Below are 23,999 nucleotides of genomic sequence, written 5' to 3'. Positions count from 1 at the left end.
TAATCTATTTATATTAATCGGCGAGCAGTCACACAGATCGAAACGGGCTGGTGCTTACTGAAGTGTATAGCTAGATGTAATTGTTAAAGCCCGTCATTTCTAACTTTAAACCTTCTCAAAGATAAATTTCAGGCAGGTTCCTGTGGAGAGGGGTGATAATCGCTTCTCATTAAAACACCATGCAATAACTCAAATTGAAATACAGTACATTTATATGGAAATTAACTAGAACTTTTATTTAAATATCTTGTACAACACTCAAATTATTCAGCACCTCATCCACAAAATAAATTCTGTATTAAAATGTTTCCCCTCTGTCTACCCTTCACCTTGAGTTAATGGCAGCCTGACTTGTCTGAAGAATTTTAAATACATGAGTGGGTGGGGGGAGCAATCGATTGTCTAATTAAGTAAACTTACTCAGGCAAATTTGATTTAATGGGCATAATTCATGAAGAGATTTATCCTAATCGAGAAACTGATTGTACTTCCACGAGTTTTATAATAGCATGACTTATGTTTGGGACATTATGAAAAAGCCAAAAGCTTGTGTTAAAACTCACTCTTCTTACACAGGCAAAGCAGCAAGGTAAGCTGCTAGTCACAAACTGTAATAGTACTCTGTGCTCAAAATAATGTTTCAACATCAGACCCAACAAATACTTGCTGCCATGATGGTGCGCTAATCATTTTCCCACCTATTTACAAATTAATGCTTATTCAGTCCTATGAATGCCTTGAACCATTAATATATTGCAAACCTATACTAATACAATATATACAAGACACATTATGCTGCCTGCGGGTTCCGAAAATTGTCCTTATTAACAGCACTTTGTGTGGCACACAAATATGTTTTGTATCAGTAACAGTAGATGACCACTAGATTATAGCTGTATTCATCCTCCTCCTGTCCAATTCACTCACCTCAAAGGCCCCACTGAGATATGTCTGCAAATGAAAGCAAACAGAAAGTATCTTGCATATGTCAACATAGTGTATGTTTAAGGAGACAAAACTAAAGATTGTGGTGATGCTGGGTCTGGCAGGAGGAAGGGTAGTGATCATTTTTGGACTTCACAGGTGGACAACTAATACCCACAAACAGATTGTAATCCACCTGACCACTCAATAAAACACGTGCAACTATAACAGTCCCACAAAAATAAAGATTAAGCAGCATCCAATCCTACACAGCAGAGCTACCATCGTGGCCCAGTATGTGACTTATATTATGAGCAGATCGGTTCGAGTGTTGTTTAGAGACGTCTGAAAGAGCTGGGTTGGTTAAAGGCAACAAAGGTGACATGGGCATGGCTGTACTATCTGGGGCAAGGGGAGCAGCAGCAATTTCAGGGAAGAGAGTGGTGAGGTTGAAGTTGGAGAGGTGTGGGGTGATGCTAGAAGTGTTGGCCATAGGTCTGGCTGGGATTTCAGGGAGAAGGGGAAAGTTTGGTTGAGGGAAGCCAACTGGCCGAGGGGGAGACAGAATGGACCCAAATGGGTTGTTAAGTCCCCCAGTGTTGGCTTTCTCCGTGCTTGGACTGCTGAAGATCTGATTGGAAAAGTAGGGGATGGAGAGGTCATTGGAAAGGTTGGGATGAGCTGGAGAGTATGGAGGGTAAAATGAGGACAGAGGATTCTGTGGTTCAACTGGTATGAGTGCTGGGGTACGATTTGCACCCGGCTGGGTTACCGGAGGAATGAATGATGGGTTTGCATTAATTGGAGGATTTATGCTACTTTCTGGGATGAAGGGGAATCCAAAGTTCTGAGATAGCGAGTGCTGGTCAGGAGTTAAATTATCGTTTGGTAATTGCTGCCCATCAGTCATAAAACGCACAATGCTTCCTGTCCGAGCCCCCACTGGCTGCTGACGACCAAGGATCATGCTGCCACTAGACGCTAGGGGCAACTGAAGTCCATGCTCAAAAACATTCCCACTTCTGTGGTTCCCAGAGCGAGATCGATCAGTCTGCCGCATTTTGGAAGCTGACCCCTCCTGGGCTGGGTGACGTACACGCTGGGTAACCCCTGAGGAATTGGGCTGCTGAATTGAGTGCCCTTGTTCATTCCCACCGTGGGAAACTGTAGCATGAGACATCACTGGTCTAACCGCTCCATGCACATTGGGAGAGACCTGTGAATTTGGGTGACACTTACTTCCTTGACTTTCGTTCATTCTGAGGGAGTTCTTCTGAGCTGACACATTTGGACTAGTGTTCCGGCCCTGACTGTCTGCCACAGAGGAAGGATTTGAGTAGGAGATGCTTAAAGAGCTGTTTCTTGAACTGTGTGCACCTAAAGTCATGTCACAGCTTTCACGATTCTGCAGCTCACCATCCCTTCTGATGTGAACTCCTTCTCTTGCAGATGGGCAACTGTATTCAATAGTTGCTGGAGGGAGACACTGTGTGTTCCTTGGGTGTTCTGACACTGACCTTTGGCTTGGACCTATTTGCTCATTGAGTGGAGGAGCTAGTAGACTTTGCATGAAGCTCTGATGGCAGGAACCTTCATTCTCCCTTAAAGAAACTCCACTTCCTGATGAGATGCCTTGCATTGGCAAATAAGGCAACCTGGCTTGCCTCTCAGTCACTGTACCCTGCCCCAGCTTGAAGCCATGTGACTGCATTCCTCTGTGTGCTGGCATACTATTAACCATCTCATTACCCCTTGATGACTGCACCTCAAAAGTGCCAACACCTTGAGTTGTCACGTTCACTTTAAAAGGAGGACAGTCAGGAAGGCTTTGAACTTCAGAATTTATGCAATGGTCCAGAGACAACTTAGTGTGCAAGCTGTGAACAGGCAGGTTCTTGTTTATTGATAAATCAAGATAGGTTCGCATTTCAGACTGCTCCAGATTATTTCGAGGGCTCTGCACTGCCATTCCCATTCGGGATTCTGCATTTGAAGGTACTTTTCTGATCAAAGCCTCTGCAGAATAACTAGAAATTCTGTTCCTCTCCTGTCTGTGAGAAGTAAACTGCATTTCTGAAGGCCGCGACACAGCGTTGGATTTAGAAGCCATCTGCTGATCCAATGACCTTGAGCTTAACAACCTCTGGATGCGAGACTGCCCAGCTTGTTCTGAAGGGGTCACGGACCCCTGAGGCCCACTTCTCGCATTATCCTGCTGCTGCTGGTGCATGAGATCCTGGCTGTGGAGGTTCTGATTATGACTGCTGTGATGGTTTCTGTTAGTCACAGAATTGTCACACCTTTTATCTTGTTGTGAATTTCCAAAGTGTGGATGTGGCATTTGCTGAAGTTGTTGCTGATGGTGGTGGTGCGGATGATGTTGATGGTGATTCCCTTTCTGGCGTCCTTGACTACTACCACTTGGATGTTGCTTTTGCTGCATTGATAGTTGAGGAGCTTGACTTCCTCGCATGACCCCTCGTTTCTTCTGCATTTGGATTTCTTGCTGTGCAGTGCGGGACTGCTGGGCAGCATGAGTATGGGGCTGGATTGAGCTCTCATTGTGTGGAAGCTGATGCTGGAGGTGGTATAAATTTCTTTCTCGTATCTGCCCCTGATGGTGTTTGTAATACATGTGACCATGGTGCACATTCAGGCCAGTCTGCGAGGAGACCGTCTGCTGGGATACCACATGCTGCTGCAGCTGTTGTCCTTGTCCCTCCTGCATTCGCGGCTGTACGTTGCAATGAGCTTCTGTTGGCCTTAAAGTTTCAGTCGCATTTGAAGTTGGGAAGTTAGTTGGTGGGAACAAAGGGCTAAGACGATCTGCGTGTCCTGGATTACTACTTGAGACTAATAAACTTGAAGAATTTGTTGGCAACTGACTGATAAATGTTTGACCACATTCGGAAATACGTTGTTCTGGAACTGTACTTACCGCGGACTTTCCTTCAAGTTTCATGGCTGCATTCTGGCATTGCTTTTGTCTCTTTGCTGTTGAGATCAAGTGGTCATCTGGCCCAGTCCGTTTCGTTGCATCTTTTCGACTCTCATTGCTTTGCTTCAAATGTGGCTCCAAAACAAGAGAAGAGTGCGAGTTACCTTTCACAGAATCTAGCTGCTCGTGAGAATATTCTGCTAACAGGGTGGGTTGGGAAGACTGTTCAGTATATGTAGTGGCTTCACTACAAAGATCAGCTGGAGCACAGACTGGAAGCTGCTCTGCAAGTAGGGTTTCACCTGAAGAGCAGACACGCATTTGATTAGCTTCACTGTGACAGGCATGGTTAATAACACTCAGGTTAGCAGAGCCAGAAGATTTGCAAATCAGTGGCATATTTGAGAGTTCTTTTACAACAGAACTTGAAGTCTTAGTAATGGGCATTCCTTTTGAGTTGGTATCCACTGGCAGTGATTGTTGTACTTGACCTTCAGCTGCACTAGCCTCTGAGAAGTTTGGACTATTCTCTTTAACACTCAGGCTTTTAACAGACTGTTGACTTGCACACACTTCTTTATCTGCAAAGGGAATTTTCTGAGCTTTGGCCTGAACATCACATACAGTAACGTCTGAAGTCAAATTTTTGCCTGGACTTCCATGTTCGAAGATTGCTCGAGCAGCAAGGGCGACAATGTCATTTGGCTCAGATAAGTTGTAGTTATTAAAGGTGTTGGACATTGTACTGATGCAAGATGCATCCTCTCGGGTGGTGTCTGGCAGCATGGAGGCAACAGAAAAGCCACGGCTACTGCCTGAGCTGGTGGACATGGGTGACTCAGTCTGCCGGTGCGAAACTAAGGAACCTGCCATACTATCTTGATCAGGGTTGCACAGCTGCTGCTGCACACCACTTTCAATCTCTGTGCTTACCAGCAAAATGTCTTTATGGGGTTCGTCCTTTTCATAAAACGACATGCTGGCCGAGGTCTCTCTAGAACTGTCAACACAGAGCTCACTGTCAGCACAGGAATCTTTCACAAAAGAGAGCAAGGAGCTTTTCTCATTCGATGATGTTTTTTCTCCGTGTGTCATTCCATGAATCATGTTACTGCTGACTTGATTACTAACTTCTTTAGTTGTTGCAAACTTGCTCATTTCTAATCGCCCTTTGTGCCAGTCTTGGATCTTTTCTTTGTCACACCCGCTGCACTGCTGCTGTGCTGCTTCAAGAGATTCTAACTGTGCAGAAACACCAGTAATCCCAGGTGTGTGACAAACATTTGCTACAGCAGTTTGCAAATCCACCAAGTCACTGCCTTTGTCTATTGAAAATGCTCTTGATGCTTGAAGAGCTGCATTTGAACTGTACAGTGATGACGTTGGAACTGATGTTGATACATCTGTGATTACACACGGGGAGGATGGTACACATGAAACATTCTTTAGCAAATCACCTCGAAATGAAGAAGATGGTAATGATACAACTAATGTTGATGCAGCTGAAATTTCTGACAGTATGTCAGGCTGTTCTTGAGAGAATGATTCAGCCACTGCTGGTCCTGTTAAATGTGGTGGGTGTACATGTTGAGACAGTCTGGCCGCTGGTTGCTGGGTGTCCACTGCTTCCTGTGAAGGGACAGAAGTGACCGCTGTAGCTACCACTAATGTTGGAATCTGAGACAGTGATGATTGTTGGGATATTAACCCTTGTGATGATGAAATTTGATCATCGCTGGTTAGTGAATGCAATGAAATATCTTTAATGAATTTGTTATTTTGATTGCAATTGGCAGCCACCTTTGATTTGCTCCCTGTACATGTGGTCTTCCTTGCGGCTCCTTGTTTTGTAGAGAGGGGTTTCTTTTGCAGCTTTTTAGTTTTACAGCTAGAGGGTGGTCCAAGAGGGGAGGTTTTGGAGCATGAACTGCTTGTGTGCCACAATGATGCCCTCGAAATATCTGTGCTTGTGTTGGCCATCGTGGTGTCAGATGCAGAGGTGTTGCCACTAATAACCTGGCCCTTGGCAGGAGCTGAAGAACTGGGTGACTGGTCATTACTCAGTTGTAAGCCCCCTTGCTCTGCCATCTGTGAGATACTTTGGCTGAGGTTTGTCAATGCGCCAAAAGTGTTAAGAGCCACATTGGTATTTGGATCGGCACTGGTTGTTGGCTGAATGATTTGCATAGTGTTCTGGCTGGACACCCCTGACTGCTTTAGTGGCTGCAGAGCAAATAACTGACCATTGACAGAGATAGTCTGCTGCTGCTGCTGCTGCTGCTGGCCTGATCCCACTGTAGTGCAGGGCTGAGAGCTCGTGGAAGCAGATGAAGATACAGGCCGTGGCAATATGTGAACAAGGTGCTTCCCTCCCACTGTCTGAATATTAGGAGTGTTCTGTGTGTTCCCGTTGCTGCATATCAATTGACTGGAGTCAAGGGTTGGTAACCTATTACTCGTTTGAGCTGGGACGACGGATACAGCATTTTGATTGGCTGCTTGTATAATAACAATTTGCTGACCTGGTGCCTGACTGTTGAGGGCACCTCTCACTACAGCAGGTGAGGTGGGATTAGCTGGCTGGAGGATGATCAGATTCGGATTATTGGGAGTGGAAGAGACAGATGTCCCTGCAGGGCGGGTCATCTGAATTACTTGCAAGGGAGGAAGCAATGAGACCATTTTGGCAGCTGACCGGACTGGAATTTGTGGCTGCGCTAGAACTGACTGCAAGGGTAGAGGTTGTAGGGGAGGCTGCATAGTAACTGCCGTCTGCTGCTTGAGTTGCTTGCATGTGGAAGAGAGTGAAACCCCCTCATATGCTGTTGTACCTGAAGGAACTACAGTGACATTATTAAACAGTTGGCCACTTTCTGAAATGGAGAATGTACTTCGGGCGCTCGGATTTTCATTTACTGGCACTGGCAACATACTACAGCACCCCTGACTGACAGGATGCACAGTATTGCCTGCTAACTGTAACGTAGTCCATGTTGTTTGTGTATTGCCTGCAGAACTCATGCGTGAAAACGTACTAACACTGTTTGAGTCTGAAATGCCAGTATATGTACAGGCTGGGTAACAGACAGTCCATGAGCTGGCCATTGCACTAGACATCATACCTCCATTAGACACTGTCCTCAGTTTGAATGATGGTGATGTAACAACAAGACCACCAACTGACACTGGAGCATTTTGGCAAACATGTGATGCCAACATATTTTGAGAATATTCAGTAACAGGAAACTTTGTTGATATCATCTCAGGTCTCTGGCTACTCACAGATGATGACGCCAAAAATGACTGTGGTGTCATCCCACTGGGGTTCTCCACCCCTGCACATGGCATACCGATCTGCTGAGAGTGCAATGGCAAGGCAAAGCAAGTATTAGTAGTAACACTGAGAACGCTCTGTGTAGGATGGCTGTTGGCAGTTTCCAAGGTATTCTGCACAAAATTGCCTGTAGAATGTTCCAGTTCAATTTGTGCAGAAGTGTTCATACAACAAGCTAAAGTGGTTGATGCACAGTTGCGAAGGGAGGACTGAAGAACTTCCTGTCCAGGGCAGTTACTAGAAACATTCAGCACACTCGGTACAGTGCTGCTACTGGAGGTGGTGTTACACTGAACAGTGTTCAGACAAGGCCTGGTTGTAGGAAGACATTCAGGAACTTCCTGCTGTGCAACCAGTGTCGGAAGTCGAGCGCCATTTGTTAAAGGACAAATATCAGGCATTGCCATAGGCTCCATTATATCAAGACATGTTTCTGGTGTAGTATTGTTCACAGAGGTCAGAGCCTGTTCTGGCGAACTCTGTACCGCAGCCTGCTGGCAATTTCCATTTAACTGGGTTCCATTTGTGTAGACTAATATATCGTCCTGCATTTGGTTGGAAGAAATAACCATTGTAACTTTTGTACTTTTGAATTTCCTCTTCCAATGAATGGTAGGGTCATCGTGCAAGCAGATGTCATTGGCTTTCAGTAACTCTGCAAAACGGTCATTTTCCTTTTGTAGCTCATTCAACTGCTTCCGAAGCCTTACAATTTCTTCAGCTGCAAAAGGAACACAAATTTAATCTGAAGTTAATCAGGACTCAATTAATCATAGTCTCAGTATCTGAAGTTATTTAAAATAAGAAACAATTTTGTCCTTTCTTTGAAACTGCTCTATTTCTCCAAAACAAATCATTACCCATTTTCTATTTCTGAAGGATGTGGCATAGCCCATGCCTTAGGTTATGACAAAAACCTCTCTAACTAACATTCTTTCAAGATGTTAAGTGTCAACCTTCCTAATACTTAATCATTTTGAAATTCACAATACATTGTTTCATGAGTTGCCCTTACAACACAACAAAAATGGAATTACGCCTGTCACTGAAAGAATTACCCTTTTTCAGGAAACCGCTTACATATGTTTGTCATTCTGACAAGAATGATGTTCTCCAGCTAATGCATAGTGACATTCCTACAACTTTGATGGGTTACGTAAACTGTACTTTCATTATGTGTTTTAAATTTATGGTGAAGTAAGATAAAGGTTACTGCTTTTCAACTTAATGCTGATAGAAACATGCATACAAATAGAATGTCTTCCCATTCCTGCATTTCATTTGAAACAAAAATGTCAAAGGGAGGAAACATCATTCACTATTAAACTGCTTTTCCCTTTTTGGAAAACTGATATAGCAAGCTTCTGAAGTACGTAAGACTATCTTCACAATAATAGGCAGACAAGCAAGTTGCAAGTGAGATATGAGTAACTTACAGAGAGCTATTGATAGGTTCAATAATTGGGCAAAATGTTGGCAAATGGAGTAAAATGTAGAAAAATATGAAGTTGTTCATTTCCGAAGGGAGAACAAAAGAACAGGATTTAAACTGAAATGAGAAAAACTGCAGAAAGCTGCAATACAAAGGGACTTGGGAGTACTTGTGCAAGAAACGCAGAAAACTAGAGCCATGAGTCGTACAGCATGGAAACAGACTCTTAGATCTAACTTGTCCATGCCAACAAGACATCGCAATCTGACCTAGTTCCAAATGCCAGCATTTGGCCAATATCCTTGTAAATTCTTCCTATTCATAAACCCATCCAGATGCCTTTTAATGTTGTAACTGAACGCGCCTCCACCACTTCCTTTGGCACAGCTCGTCACATACATGCACCATTGTCTGCGGGAAAAAGTTACCCCTCAAGTCCTTTCTAAATTTCTCCTCTTTCACTTTCAACTTCTGTCCTCTAGGTTTGGACTTTCCCACTCTAGGAATAAGACCTTGGCTATTCACATTCCTGATGAAGAGTTTATGCCTGATAGGTCGATTCTCCTGCTCCTCGGATACTGCCTGACCTGCTGTGCTTTTCTATCACTATACTCTCGACTCTCATCTCCATCATCTGCAGTCCTCACTTTCTCATGTTGACCTTATCCATGCCCCTCATTATTTTATAAACCTTTGTAAGCTCACCCTTCAACCTCTGATGCTTCAGGAAAATGAAAGTATCACCATGTTTGTGGATGACATAATAATTGATAGAGAGGACATACTGAAGATGACAAAGTCAGCAGAAGGATCTAATCAGGTTAAGTACGTGTGTAATGTGAGAAAATGTAACTCTGTGTATTTTAGCATTAAAAAAAGCTGAATATAATTAATTGGAGAAAGACAACAGAAAGCTTTCGCACATCTGGATTTGGGGACCCTCATGCATACATCACAAAGAGGCAGCTTGCAAGGGGGACAGCAAATGGAATTTTAGTCTTTATTTCAAAGGGAATGAAGTACAAACAACAAGGGAGTCTTGCTGAAACTATACAAAGCACAAGTCAGACCACACCTAGAATAGTGCGAGCGGTTTTAGTTCCCTGTGAATGGAAATATATACTGACATTGGATGCAGTCCAGAGAAACCTAGAGTCTAGAACATGAGAAAAATTTCTTAAATTAGGAGTTGTCCAGTTAAGACTACAACGAGGAAGAATTTCTTCTCTAAAGTAGCTAACCTGTGGAATTCTTTACTGTTGAGGGTTGTAGAGGCTGGATCATTAAGTATATTAAAGGCTGACATATACAGATTTTTAATCAGTATGGTAATCAAGAAATTGAGTAATATCAGATCCCAATGAATGGCAGAGGAGACTTTGGACTAATGGCCTTCCACTGTTTCTATATTTTGATGATGGTGTGACTTTAAGAGGTGTGTTTTGTTATGGTTTCTTTGAGAGTGGGTTTGGGGGTCAGGTGGCAGGCAGTCTTTGAGAAGATAAACAACTTATGAGTCTTTCTCAAGTTGGAACAACAGAAGCAGCTTGAGTGGATGTGATCAAGCTCACACAGATCAAGGATTTTTATTTAGCTTTCCCCCTCTCTCAATTCCAGCCAAAAGCTGGGATTCTCTTCTGAGGCTGCTGGACTACATGACAGACATTATCTGTTTTCTGAATTTGCCTTTTTACCAAAGGGTGTGCTTGTGGGATGTTAGTATATTGGAACAATTAATTAGAAAGGTACCATATCTATTCTTCAGTTACGTTTTCCAAGAGTTGTTATTCTAAGTTATTTCTTTTGTTGTATTTTAACTATTGGGTTTGAATAAATTGTGTTTTGCTTAATGTCGAGTAGTTTGATCTGTCGAATTGCACCTGGAACACACTTTACATTTGTCTTTAAAATAAGAAAAAGCTCGGGTCTAGGCTACCTTCTTGAAGTATTTTGAGGGGGCCTGGTTCATAACAATGTCTTATGGTCCTATTTTGTTGCATTTAAAGCAGTTAAGAAAAATGTAAAATGGAGGATATTTTCCTGGGTGATAGCTAATTTGAACATTTAGAGAAATCAAGTTGCTGAATGTTAAGTTATGGTGGAGATAAGTTCTTATCTAAAGTAATGTAAGTGATTACACATGATTATCACATCGTACCTTGCTCTTTGGTTCCTCCATTCAATAGAATTTCATCATTCTGCCTTTTCAGCTCGGAGATATACTTGTATGCTTGGTCTAGTATCATGTTCTTACTCTGTAAAACAGGAAACTATAGATTAACAAAATGCAACACATTCATGTCTTAAAAACCAGTGCAATGGAAAACTGGGCGATGGGCTACAGTTGAAAGGTGATGTCACGTTGGCACACTAACTGATGAGGAGCTGACAACTACAGTGGAGTAAAGAGATTTGGGAGTTTTAAGAAGATCTGCAGCTCAGGTTGAGGTTCTGGATGTAGGTTTGCTTGGTGAGTTGGAAGGTTCATTTTCAGACATTTTGTCACCATACAAGGTAACATCATCAGTGCGCATCCAGTGAAGCACCGGTGTTCTGACCTGCTTTCTATTTGTGTGTTTAGGTTTCCTTGGCTTGGTGATGTCATTTCCTGTTCATTTTCTCAGAGGGTGGTAAAGGGGTCCAAGTTGATGTGTTTGTTAATAGAGTTCCAGTTGGAATGCTACGCTTAGAGTCATAGAGATATACAGCAAGGAAACAGACCCGTCGGTCCAACTTGTCCATGCCGACTAGATTTCTCATGCGTGTCTTTGATTGGCTTGTCCTAGCATGGATGTCTTGTCCCAGTTGAAGTAAGGATACTAGTGATAGTGGGTCATGTCTTTTTGTGGCTAGTTGATGTTCATGTATCCTGGTGGCTAGTCTTCTGCCTGTTTGTCTAATGTAGTGTTTCTCACAGTTCTTGCAAGGTATTTTGTAAATGACGTTCGTTTTGATTGTTGTCTGTATAGGGTCTTTTAAGTTCATTAGCTGCTGTTTTAGCGTGTTGATGGGTTTGTGGGCTACCATGATGCCATGGGGTCTGAGTGTCTGGCAGTCATTCCTGAGATGTGTTTGATGTAGGGGAGAGTGGCTAGGGTTTCTGACTGCGTTTTGAATGCTTGTTTGGGTTTGTTGCTGAGAAATCAGCAGACTGTGTTCATTGAGTAACCGTTCTTTTTGAATACACTGTATAGGTGATTTTCCTCTGCTCTTTGTAGTTCCTCTGTGCTGCAGTGTATGGTGGCTTGTTGAAATAATATTCTCATACAGCTTTGTTTGTGGGTGTTGGGATGATTGCTTCTGTAGTTCAGTATTTGGTCCTGTGTTGTTTTGTGTTGTTTTCCTGTAGACGTTGGTTTGAAGTTCCCCATTAGCTGTTTGCTCTACTATGACATCTAGGAATGGCAGTTTGTTGTTGTTTTTCTTCTCTTTAGTGAATTTTATGCCTCTTAACACCCAACTAGCCAAAAGAATCACAGAGCAAAATGACCACGGAATGCTTAGAAAACTGATTAATGATGCCCACAACAGAGTCTGTAAATACACCCAGGAAATTTCGTGCAAAAATTTTTATTCACTACCGCGACAGACCTTGAATGGACACAGTAGAACGAGCCATAGACATTAGACGGTGAGAAACACAGAAAATGAAAAAAGTAGGCCTGCAGAAAAAACTCCGCAAATTCACACAAAATAACAACACAGACAACCTAGAAGCATAGATAAAAACTTAATTGACAACCCTTAATAGACACTGAAAAAGCTGTCTTAGTAAGAGGATTAAATTACAACTTCTGGGGTGCAGAAAAGAATGATTTCTTAGCAGCATTAGAAGTAACACTGAAAGACAACAAACTTACTGAAGAAACCCAGCAAACCAAAGACACCAAGATAGAAGAGGATGAAATAATAGTCACCTTTGATGTAACAGCCCTATTCACATCCATCAACATCAACCTGGCCAAGGAAACACTGACTACACTATTAGAAGAACCAAAGACACATACACCAAACACCACCAACTTCATCAGCAAAGACAACAACGTCAAAATAGTGGACCTATGCCTTACTACCCACTTCATTTTCAATAATAAAACCTACAAACAAACCAATGGAACACCCATGGGATCTCCAATATCAGGGCTCTTAGCAAAGGCAGTAATGCAGAGATGCAAGCAAACTGCTCTCCCAACCATCCAACCCAAAATTTGGGTCCACTACGTGGATGACACCTTTGTCATCACTACACAAAACAAATTAGAGGAAACCTTCCGGAACACAAATATTATCCTTAAAATTCATAAAACTCTCAGGGGAATGTAGCACAAACAGCCAAGTTTCTGGTATTGAGACAGGCTCTAATGTAATGCGGGTTATGGTGAGTTCCAAGCGATTGATTGTGATAGGGGACTCTCTAGTCAGAGGCACAGACAGACGGTTCTGCGGCCAGCAGCGACAAGTCAGAACGGTGTGTTGTCTCCCTGGTGCCAGGATCAGCAATGTCTCAGAGAGGGTGCAGAATGTTCTTAAAGGGGAGAGAGACCAGCAGGAGGTCATTGTACATATTGTAACCAATGATATAAGAAGTGAAAAGGATGAGATTCTGAAGGGAGAATATAGAAAGTTAGACAGGAATTTAAAAAGGTCTTCAAGAGTAGTAATATCTGAATTACTCCTAATGCTATGAGCTAGTGAAGGTAGGATAGAGCAGATGAATGCATTGCTGAGGAGCCGGTGTATGGAAGAAGGGTGCACAATTTTGGATCATTGGGATCCCTCCTCGGGTAGAAGTGCCTGTAAAATAAGGATGAATTGCACCTGAACTGGAAGGGGACTAATATACTGGCAGCGAGATTTGCTAGAGCTGCTTGGGAGAATTCAAACTAGTAAGGTGGGGTGCATGGGACCGAGGGAATTAGTGAGAAGAGATCAATCTGGGACTGGTACAGTTGGGAAAGGTAGTGAGTCAAACAGTCAGGGCAGGAAGGAGCAAGGCAGAGAACAAGGTAGGACTAATAAATTAAACTGCATTTACTTCAATGCAAGGGGCCTAACAAGGAAGGCAGATGAACTCAAGGCATGGTTAGGAACATGGTACTGAGATATCATAGCAAATACAGAAATGTGGCTGAAGGATGGGCAGGACTCACAACTTAATGTTCCAGGATACAAATACTCAGGGAAGGACAGAAAGGGATGCAAGAGAAGAGGGGGAGTTTTTAATAAGAGATAGTATTATGGCTGTACTTAGGGAGGATATTCCTGGGAATAATTTTAGGGAAGTTATTTGGGTCGAACTGAGAAATAATAAAGGGATGATCACCTTCTTGGGATTTGTTATAGACTCTCCAATAGTCAGCGATAAACTGAGAAACAAATTTGTCAGGAGATTTCAGTTATTTGTAAGAATAATAGAGTGGTTATGGTTGGGGATTTTAGCTTTCCAAGCGTAGACTGGGACTGCCATAGCGCTAAGGGTTTAGATGGAGAGGAATTTGTTAAGTGTGTACAAGAAAATTTTCTGATTCAACATTTGGACGTTCCTACGAGAGAAGATACAAAACTTGACCTACTCTTGGGAAATAAGTCAGGGCAGGTGACTGAGGTGTCAATGGGGGAGCACTTTGGGGCCAGCGACCATTATTCTATTAGCTTTAAGTGATGGAAATGGATAGACCAGATCTGAAAGTTAAAGTTCTGAATTGGAGGAAGGCTAATTTTGATGGTATTAGATAAGAACTTTCAAAAGCTGATTGGGGGCAGATCTTTGCAGGTAAAAGGATGGCTGGAAAATGAGAAGCCTTCAAAAATAAGATAACAAATGACAGTATATTCCTGTTAGGGGGAAAAGAAAGGCTAGTAGGTGTAGGGAATGCTGGGTGACCACAGAAATTGAGGGTTTGGTTAAGAAAAAGAAGGAAGCATATGTCCGGTATAGACAGGAGAGATCGAGTGCATCCTTAGAGTATAAAGGCAGCAGGAGTATACTTAAGAAGGAAATCAGGAAGGCAAAAAGGGGACATGAGATAGCTTTGGCAAATAGGGTTAAAGAGAATCCAAAGGGATTTTTACAAATACGTTAAGAACAAAAGGGTAACTAGGGAGAATAGGGCCCCTCAAAGATCAGCAAGGCAGCCTTTTTGTGGAGCCGCAGGAGATGGGGAAGATACGAAATGCACCAGTATTTTACTGTGGAGAAGGACATGGAAGATAGAGAATGTGGGAAATAGATGGTGACATCTTAAAAAAAATGTGCATAATACAGAGGAGGAAGTGCTGGATGTCTTCAAACCCAGAAAAGTGAATAAATCCCCAGGACCTGATCAGGTGTACCATAAAACTCTGTGGGAAGCTAGGGAAGTGATTGCTGGGCCTCTTGCTGAGATATTTGCATCACTGATAGCCACACGAGGTGCCAGAAGACTGGAGGTTGACTAACATGGTGCCACTATTTAAGAAAGGTGATAAGGAAAAGCCAGGGAACTATAGACCAGTGAATATGACATCAGTGGTGGGCAAGTAGTTGGAGGGAATCCTGAGGGACAGGATTTACATGTATTTGGAAAGGTGATGATTGATTAGGGATAGTCAGCATGGCTTTGTGTGTGGGAAATCATGTCTCACAAACTTGACTGAGTTTTTATGCAGAACGGTGAATGTGATCTATATGGACCTCAGGAAGACTTTCAACAAGGTTCCTCATGAGAGACTGGTTAGCAAGGTTAGATCTCATGGAATATAGGGAGAACTAGCCATTTGTATACAGAACTAGTTCAGAGACAGAGAGAGTGTGTGATGGAGGCTTGTCTTTCAGACTGGAGGCCTTTGACCAGTGGAGTGCCACAAGGATCGGTGCTGGGTCCACTACTTTTTGTAATTTATATAAATGATTTGTATGTGACCATAGGAGGTATAGCTAGTAAGTTTGCAGATGACACCACAATTGGCAGTGTCGTGGACAGCAAAGGTCACCTCAGTGTACAACGGGATCTTGATCAGACGGTCCAATGGGCTGAAGAGTGGCTGATGGAGTTTAATTTAGATAAATGTCAGGTGCTGCATTTTGGGAAAGCAAATCAGACCAGGGCTTACACATTTAATGGTAAGCTCCTAGGCAGTGTAGCTGAACAAAGAGACCTTGGATTGAACAAAGAGTCCTTCATAGTTCCTTGAAAGTAGAGTCGCAGATAGATAGATAGTAAAGGCAGCATTTGGTATGCTTTCCTTTATTGGTCACAGCAGTACATGTAGGAGTTGGGAGTTCATTTAGGCTGTATAGGACATTGGTTCGGCCACTTTTGGAATGTTGCGTGCAATTCTAGTATCCTTCCTATTGGAAGGATGTTGTGAAACTTGAAAGGGTTCAGAAAAGAATTGCAAGGATATTGCCAGGGTTGGAGGATTTGAGCTATTGGGAGAGGCTGAATAGGCTGAGGCTGTTTTCCCTTGAGCATCGGAGGTTGAGGGGTGACCTTATAGAGGTTTATAAAGTCATGAGAGGCATGGATAGGATAAATAGAAAGGGTCTTTTCCCTGAGATGGGAGAGTCCAGATGAGAGGGCAGAGTTTTAGGGTGAGAGGGGAAAGATATAAAAGGGACCTAAGGGGCATCTTTTTCATGCAGAGGGTAGTGCTCTGGAATGAGCTGCCAGAGAAAGTGGTGAGGACTGGTACAAGTACAGCATTTAAAAGGCATCTGGATGGGTATATGAATAGGAAAGGTTTGGAATATGGGAATTGCTGGCAAATGGAACAAGGTTGGGATATCTAGTTGGCATCGATGAGTTGGACTGAAGATTATGTTTCAGTGCTGTACACTTCTATGACTCTAAAAGGTTGTGGACACAGAAGATGAATTGAAGATTTCAGGACTTAGAATAAAAAGCTCTTCTTATAAAGCCATGCAGTGCAGAAACCAAACTGTCAGTTCAACCACTCCATGCCAACCATAATCGCAACTGAATTAGTCCTACCTGACTGCACGTGGCCCATATCGTCCAAACATTTCTTATTCATGTACTTACCTAAAATGTCTTTTAAATGTTGTAACTGTACCCGTATCACTACTTCCTTTGGCAATTCAGTCCACACACGAACCACTCTAAGAAAAATTGCTACTCGTCCTTTTTAAATCTTTCTCCTCTCACCTTAAAGATCTGTCCCCTAGTCTTGAAATCCCCCACCCTAAGGGAAAAAGACACCTGCTATTCACATAATCTATATCCCTTATGATTTTATAAACCTCTAGAAGGTCAGACTGTTTTCCTGACATCCAGTCCTAATTCAGCCACAATTAGGAAAACTGAAGCAATTGATTTTAGTCCTAACCATAAACTCCATACCTTCACCACTGATGGCAACATCACCCCAGCAGTTCTTTCAGCCTGAACTCAAATCTTCACAAGCTCAGAATCATACTCAAACCTGATTTGACCTTCTGACCCGAAGCTTTTTCCACAAGGAACATCAACCTCAATACTGTCATCCTATTTCAGCCCATTGGCCATTGAGCCTGTCTTTTCAGGCTTTAGTTATCTCCAACTCCAATACTTTACAAATAGATTACCTCCTCTCCATTCTGTGTAAAATTCAGCTCATTCAAGTACTGACTGCATGTTTCCATACCAAGTTCATCCACCACCCTCAGCTCCAAGTCATCAGCAATGCAAAATTATAGATCTCATTCTGGTGGTTAGTCCTGTCTGTAGTGTCAGTCATTCCTCCATCTTTGGCTCCCAATTAATTAAACTCTCTATTCCCTTAACACTCATCAAACTGGACTTTCCCCTTTAGACCTTCATGTTTGTCAGCTTCCTTCCGCTCTCCTTAAAACCTGCTACATTCACCAAACCTCTGCTTACTCCTCCTAAAATACATTTACTTGACGTGGTAATTTCTTTATTTCCCCCTAGTCCTTTGCAAAACATAATGAGATGAAGCACAGTGACAGGGTTTACTTCATAAGAAGTGTAATATAACTGCATTTACTGTTATCAGAAATGACTGACACAAACTTGGGAAAACTACTTCCCAAGTATCTGGTTGGCTGATTTAGTAATATTTTCACTGCTGATTCAGACCAATACATCTGGACTTGGCATTTCAATTTAGCGCTTTGGTAATATGGCATTGTTGAGCTATGAACGTAGCCAAAAGGATGACATTAAATTAAACTGAAATATTATTACGCTCTTGACTTCATACAACATTGGAAAGTTGATGGATAAATATTGGTCAAAGAGAACTCTTGCTCGACATTGACCTGCATTTTATTTAACTAGAAAGGCAGACTGAGGCTCAGATTAATATCTCATACAAAGGAGAGATACAGAATAATATTAAGTACCTCAAAGTGATATAATTTAAAAGAAATGTAGTGACTTCTCAGCATCAAAAAAATCAAGTCAGTGGGAAAAAAATTGAGATGGACAAGTTTGGACAACCTTGCATTGACAAATCCTGATTCTAAATATTCGAAATAATAACACAGTGAACAGGATACATCAAGTAAATCACTAACAGAACTGCCACGATTTAATAGACTATCAGAACAAACTAAAAAAGAAATCCCTACAGAGTGGAAACAAGTCCACACTAACCCTCCGAAGAGTAACCCTCCCAGACCCATTCCCCTACCCTATTACTCTACACTTACCCCTGACTAATGCAACTAACCCATACGTTAGGAGATATACTATGGGCAATTTGGCATGGCCAATTCACCCAACCTGCACATCTTTGGACTGTGGGAAGAAATTGGAGCACCCGGAGGAAACCCACGCAGACTATGGGAGAATGTGCGAACTCCACACAGTCACCCGAGGCTGGAATCGAATCCAGCTCCCTGGCGCTGTGAGGCAGCGGTGCCAACCACTGAGCCACCGTGCCACCCCTGAATGAGCTTGTTTCTTTTCTTATTTTCCTGTGAATAGTCTTAATAAATTCTGTACCTACGAAAATGAACCACATACCCATCACAGAAGAACCCGTTAATATCTTCTTCTGTCAATGAAAATAATTCCGTTTTCAGGAATTTTCAGCTGTTGAGCAGTCCCTAGCAATTTCACGGTATGAGCTATATTTTCAAGTTCTGGCTCTGAAAACATCCAATTTTAACGTACTGAATTGATATATTACATTATGGCAAGTCAGGACATTCTATTGATTGATTCACATTCTAGATTCACTGCTTAAGGTCTTTTTGAACAGTGACTAGGAATGAATCATTATGATTTGTTTTCCAAATTTCCAACATGTATTCCCGACAGAGATAAGAATGAAAGATATAGTACACCCCCCTATCAGTAACTGAAAACAAGAGACAGATATTTTTTGTTGCAATTTATAACCCTTAATGTTATTATCTGTTCAATCAGTAGTAAAGATTTTCAGATCCAATTTTGGAAATAGTTTTTACCTGCTTCAAGGCGGGAGAGCATGGAATAAGTTCTCCAATTTTATTTATTCCAGAGTTAATCTTCTTCTTTCGATGCCTTTCCACTAGGAACAACATAATTTGTTATTTTAAAAACATACCAAGTTAGGTTTTTGCTAATTTCTGTTTCACTTCCATTCCCTCAAAGTCTCTTAATTTGTCTACACACACATACAACTAACAGTTAGGAACTTTGCTTGTGAGAATGAACCATATCCCTATTACACTACATCATAGTCCAATGGAATTAATTTATGCAACATATTAACTAGGTTTTAAAAACAGGCGTATGCTTGTTGAACATGTACTAACCACCTCCTAACGTAATTATTCAGCCACATACCCAATAACATTGCAATCTTTGATTTTGAAGTTCAATTTATACCCACAGTGTGAATGGAATCTCACGTAATTAGATTTTCTGATTGAATCTTTGCCTCATTTAGGCACACACTATGTTATTCCAGCCCAACACTGCTCCTCATGGCCTCACTTCCAACACTAAAACTGTTCAGGATGGTTATGTTAGTACATGCTGTGAATACACAGGCCCGTTGCCTGCTTTTTGAAGAGGAAGAAAAGCAAACATACTTGTGTACCATTTATATTTTAAATGATGTCATTTAAAAGATCAAATTATCCAGCAATTAGAATAGTTTAACATGTCCATTACTGTGCCAGACATCATCACAGGAACAGTAATATGGGTAAAGCCATACAATACATTAAGCTTGACCACTATGGAAACAATCCAATAGGTATAGACATTGTTTTTTAAGGGTAGTACTGTGAAACTGATCACTGTTCTAATCATATAATGGAATGGAATTGGAAACTGCTGGACTATAAAAAAAGAGTGGAATTGATCATTGCTCTTATAAAATATTTTTATTTGCTGAAAGCTGTGAGTAGAATAATACAATGGATATGTCTAATGCCATGGAAAAAGTAAGATAATTAATATACCCATTATTACAAGACAATACAATCTCAGCTTTGATGAATAGACAAATCAGGAACATCAGTAGGTTACTCAACTCTTCAAGCCTACTCCACCATGAAATAAGATCGTGGCTCATCTAATTTTAACCTTTATTTCTACATTTTTGCGTATTCCTGATAATCTTTTACCCCTCAGTAATCAAGAATCTGGAATCCTTTCCTGATTTATCTGCATTAACACATTCTACTTGGTTGTCTCCAAGAAATACTTCAAGCACATTGTCTTGTGGTACCTGGGAGAAATGGTGAGAAAGCTGACATGAAGAAAATGGCCTAAACTGATGAAATGTTATTAAATCTACTTTCCTTGTCCTTTCTCCTTCACATTGCGCAGTCACTGCAATTAGTACACTATTGGAGAGGAGCTAAGGAACATAATGTAGACCAGCAAACACCTGCCATATGGCGCACACATTCCCATTATTCAACTTTTTAATGACAGAAAATTATAGAGCTCTCTGCCTTGACCCATTATAGATTGCTTAATTGATGAAGATTGACCATTGTTGATTGATCAAAAACTGCAATATTGCTGTGTCACCTGACTGCCAGATGGTAGAAGGTGAACAGGATGGACATTGGTCTTTTCAACGTTCAGCACCTCCCATGCATAATACTGTTTTGGACAAAATCTTCAAACTGGTAAATTACACTGTGAAACGTAAGGAGCTAATAAATAAATCCAAAACAGATCATTTCATGCCTCATTAGGATGAAAGGCTCTGTTACTCATCGTCTGAAGGAATGAATATTAACATGCCACTTTGCATGTTGCGCTGCCGCAGATTTGACTTCTTCTCAGTACCTACATACAGCATCAAAGTGCAAACATTTAGATTGCTCACAATAATACTACAATACTTTCTTTAAAAGTAAAGCTTATTTCCTATGTAGGACTGAACCTAATATATATTAAAATACGTTGTGGTTCTGTTCGCCGAGCTGGGAGTTTTTGTTGCAAACGTTTCGTCCCCTTTCTAGGTGACATCCTCAGTGCTTGGGAGCCTCCTGTGAAGCGCTACACAGGAGGCTCCCAAGCACTGAGGATGTCACCTAGAAAGGGGACAAAACGTTTGCAACAAAAACTCCCAGCTCGGCGAACAGAACCACAACGAGCACCCGAGCTACAAATCTTCTCCCAAACTTTGAACACCTACGGGCGAGAGATGCTAAGACAAGCCAGGAAATGGGAATCCTGTGCCAACCGCCTAAGCGCCACATACGAGGTGCTTCACAGGAGGCTCCCAAGCACTGAGGATGTCACCTAGAAAGGACATCTTCTACAAATCTTCTCCCAAACTTTGAATATTAAAATATATCCTCAGTGCAGTTATTATAGGACTGTGGCTTCACAATGCCTTTAGTACTGCATGCAGTTTCACCACCATCTTCTCCAGCAACTAGGGAAGGGCAATAAATGCTGACTTGCCAGCAATGTCCACATCCTGTGAGCGAATTAAAAACAAAATGTTTACTGGGCCTGCATTCACTACAATAAAGAAGAATGAGAGGGGATCTGATTGAAATGTATAAAAGTGTAACTGGGGTGGACAGACAGGCAGGGAGGATATTTTTCCTGGTTGGGGAGTCTAGAACCAGGGGTCACATACTTAAGATATGGGGTTAGGCCATTTAAGACTGAGATGAGGAAATACTTCTCCCACTGTAGTAACTGTGGAATTCTCTACCACATCATGCTATGCAGGCCAAGATTTTAAAAACATCACTGGGAGAAAACAGGAATATGAGGATTAGATGGAGGATCAGCCATGATCATAATAAATGGTGCAGCAGGCTCAAAGGGCCAAATGGTATACTTCTGCTTCTACGTTCTATGTTTAATATTGTGCAATTATTACTTACATATTCTACTAAACCACCAGCCAATAAAACTCCAAAAGTCCAGGGAGTAGGATTAATTGGAAAACTCCTTAAGATTCTTCTCAGCAAGCCAGAGCATGCAGAATCCCAAAGATATTTAAACATTTTAGTTAAACAACTGTGCACTTGTGTCTACAGTTTGATGTATCTTGTTAAAAATCCTACCGTACTTTGCCACTCTGTACAGTTAGGATTCCCATTGAGGTCACTGCTGTAAACCTGCCCCCTTCTCACCACTGCCAACTGTCTGGAAGTGCCACTGCACTCCATCCTGCTATCTGGAGGTTACAGGGATCTCCAGTGAGAGGCCCTCTCTTTTACTATCTGAAATGGAGGGTGTTAGCATGCAGCAATTCCATGCAACAGGAGAATCACTGTCGAGAGACTCACAGACTGCTTGTATTTTCTGTGGTTTTGAGGAATTGAAGTTCCACATGTACACTGGTTGTACAAGATTGTAGAGAAGGTTGCAATTTAATTTGTGGTTGCACATCAGCCCCATGTTCTTGATCTTTGGTTAGCTGGTGTGGATTGGGTTGGGGGGGGTGGGGGGGGGTAGTGGTATGGACAGATTTGAGGACCTCCTTGTGGGTCTGCTCTTTAGGTAAAAAGTGGCCAGTAATAGGTGCAAGCATGAGGCCATGGAGTGGGTTATTATATATGACTACCTTCCCTCTTCTATGCTAATATTTGCACTCAAGTGTTCTATAAAAGAGTGCATCTTGTATTCACTGACACACTTGAGATCTTCCATGGCTGCTGGGCACCATACGTGATGGAGTTCTATCCATACACATCCTTTTAACTTAAATTTTAAAGTTTACCTTGAACTTTTTGTTACTGTGCTCCTTTAAGAGATTGTTAACATTTAATTTAGTTTCATTTTATTGATTAATTTCAAAGGTGTAGAAAGAATGCACATCTCTAAACATCACCTCTGATAATGAGAACTTGCTGCAACTACAATGATTTTGTTTGCTGCACCTGTCTGCAGTTGTGCATTTCTCATTATAATGTACATCTCCCTTTTCCCTATACCTCCCTCTCAATTCTCTACCAAAATGACTTTGAAGAAAAACATTTGAAAATGTACGTGAGTGGCCTATGGAAGTCATTCCGAATTTCCATTCCTTTCCTGAGGTGAGAGTTTGGCTTCTCCAACAATGCTACTTCAGTAACTCTCATTGTGGAGAGCTGCAGACGAAAAGCCACATCCTGTACTCTGTGCTGCTATTCACAAGGGCTCCAAAATCCTTTTAAAACAAAGCTTTAAATTTTATTTTGAATTTTGCCTACATGTTAGTCATGGGCCAACTGTGGGGTAATGCAACTGAAAAGTTCTGGAATCCATGTTTTTCAAAACCACCTTGGTGCTCAGTGAATTAATCAGTAATCCAGACACTTTTCGTTTTACTTTTTTCTCTTCTCTGGTAATTTTCTTTGTTGGTTCCTGGTAGCTTTGAACAGGTCTAACCTGCTACTTTACCTGATTTGTTCTTCCACTTAAAGGAATGCAAGAAAACCAAATAGGAAGCATGGTGCTTAGGACTAGAAACACTAATTGGTGGGTTTAGAACTGGAGCACAGCATAGTAAGATAGAAGGCATTTCAATATATGAAGTGGAGATGGACTAACAACAGACAACACTCCCTTTAAAATGGTCTAAACCAATACTGGGATTTTAAACATTTGCATTGCCAAACCATGAAATGTTGCAAGCACTCACCTGCGTTGTGAGTTTCTCGGTTTTTCTTCCTATGCATTAAAGAAAAACAAATGAGACACTGCACGTCCATGGAATTTACAGCACAGAGAGTAACCATGTAACCCAACTAATTCATGCTGTTGCATATGTGTAAATGTTCCACATAAGCTATCTCACACTGTCAACATGTTTTTGATTCCTTTCTCCTGTGTGTTTATCTACATTCCCTTTAAATGTAGTTAAGCCATTCACTTCCATCAGTCCATGCCATATCAAGTTCCACATGCTCATCCTCTGTGGGTAAAGATGATTTTTCTGAATTCTCCAATGCATTCATTACTAACCGT

General features: G+C 41.7%; 1 protein-coding gene across 1 annotated transcript; it reads right to left on the bottom strand.

The window, feature by feature from the left end:
* Positions 1-230: 230 nt before the first annotated feature.
* Positions 231-23,710, bottom strand: LOC132816615 (basic helix-loop-helix domain-containing protein USF3). Its single transcript, XM_060826429.1, has 4 exons — positions 23,674-23,710; positions 19,046-19,128; positions 10,787-10,883; positions 231-7,917 (listed from the first exon to the last, which is right to left on the bottom strand). The coding sequence occupies exons 1-4, from the start codon at positions 23,708-23,710 to the stop codon at positions 1,190-1,192; spliced, it is 6,945 nt and encodes a 2,314-aa protein (XP_060682412.1). The 3' UTR covers positions 231-1,189.
* Positions 23,711-23,999: the final 289 nt, after the last annotated feature.

This window comes from Hemiscyllium ocellatum, chromosome 6, assembly GCF_020745735.1.
Source record: "Hemiscyllium ocellatum isolate sHemOce1 chromosome 6, sHemOce1.pat.X.cur, whole genome shotgun sequence".
Classification (NCBI taxonomy): Eukaryota; Metazoa; Chordata; class Chondrichthyes; order Orectolobiformes; family Hemiscylliidae; genus Hemiscyllium; species Hemiscyllium ocellatum.
Note: the sequence above shows the minus strand (reverse complement) of the source record. Positions and strands in the feature narration are given on the sequence as shown.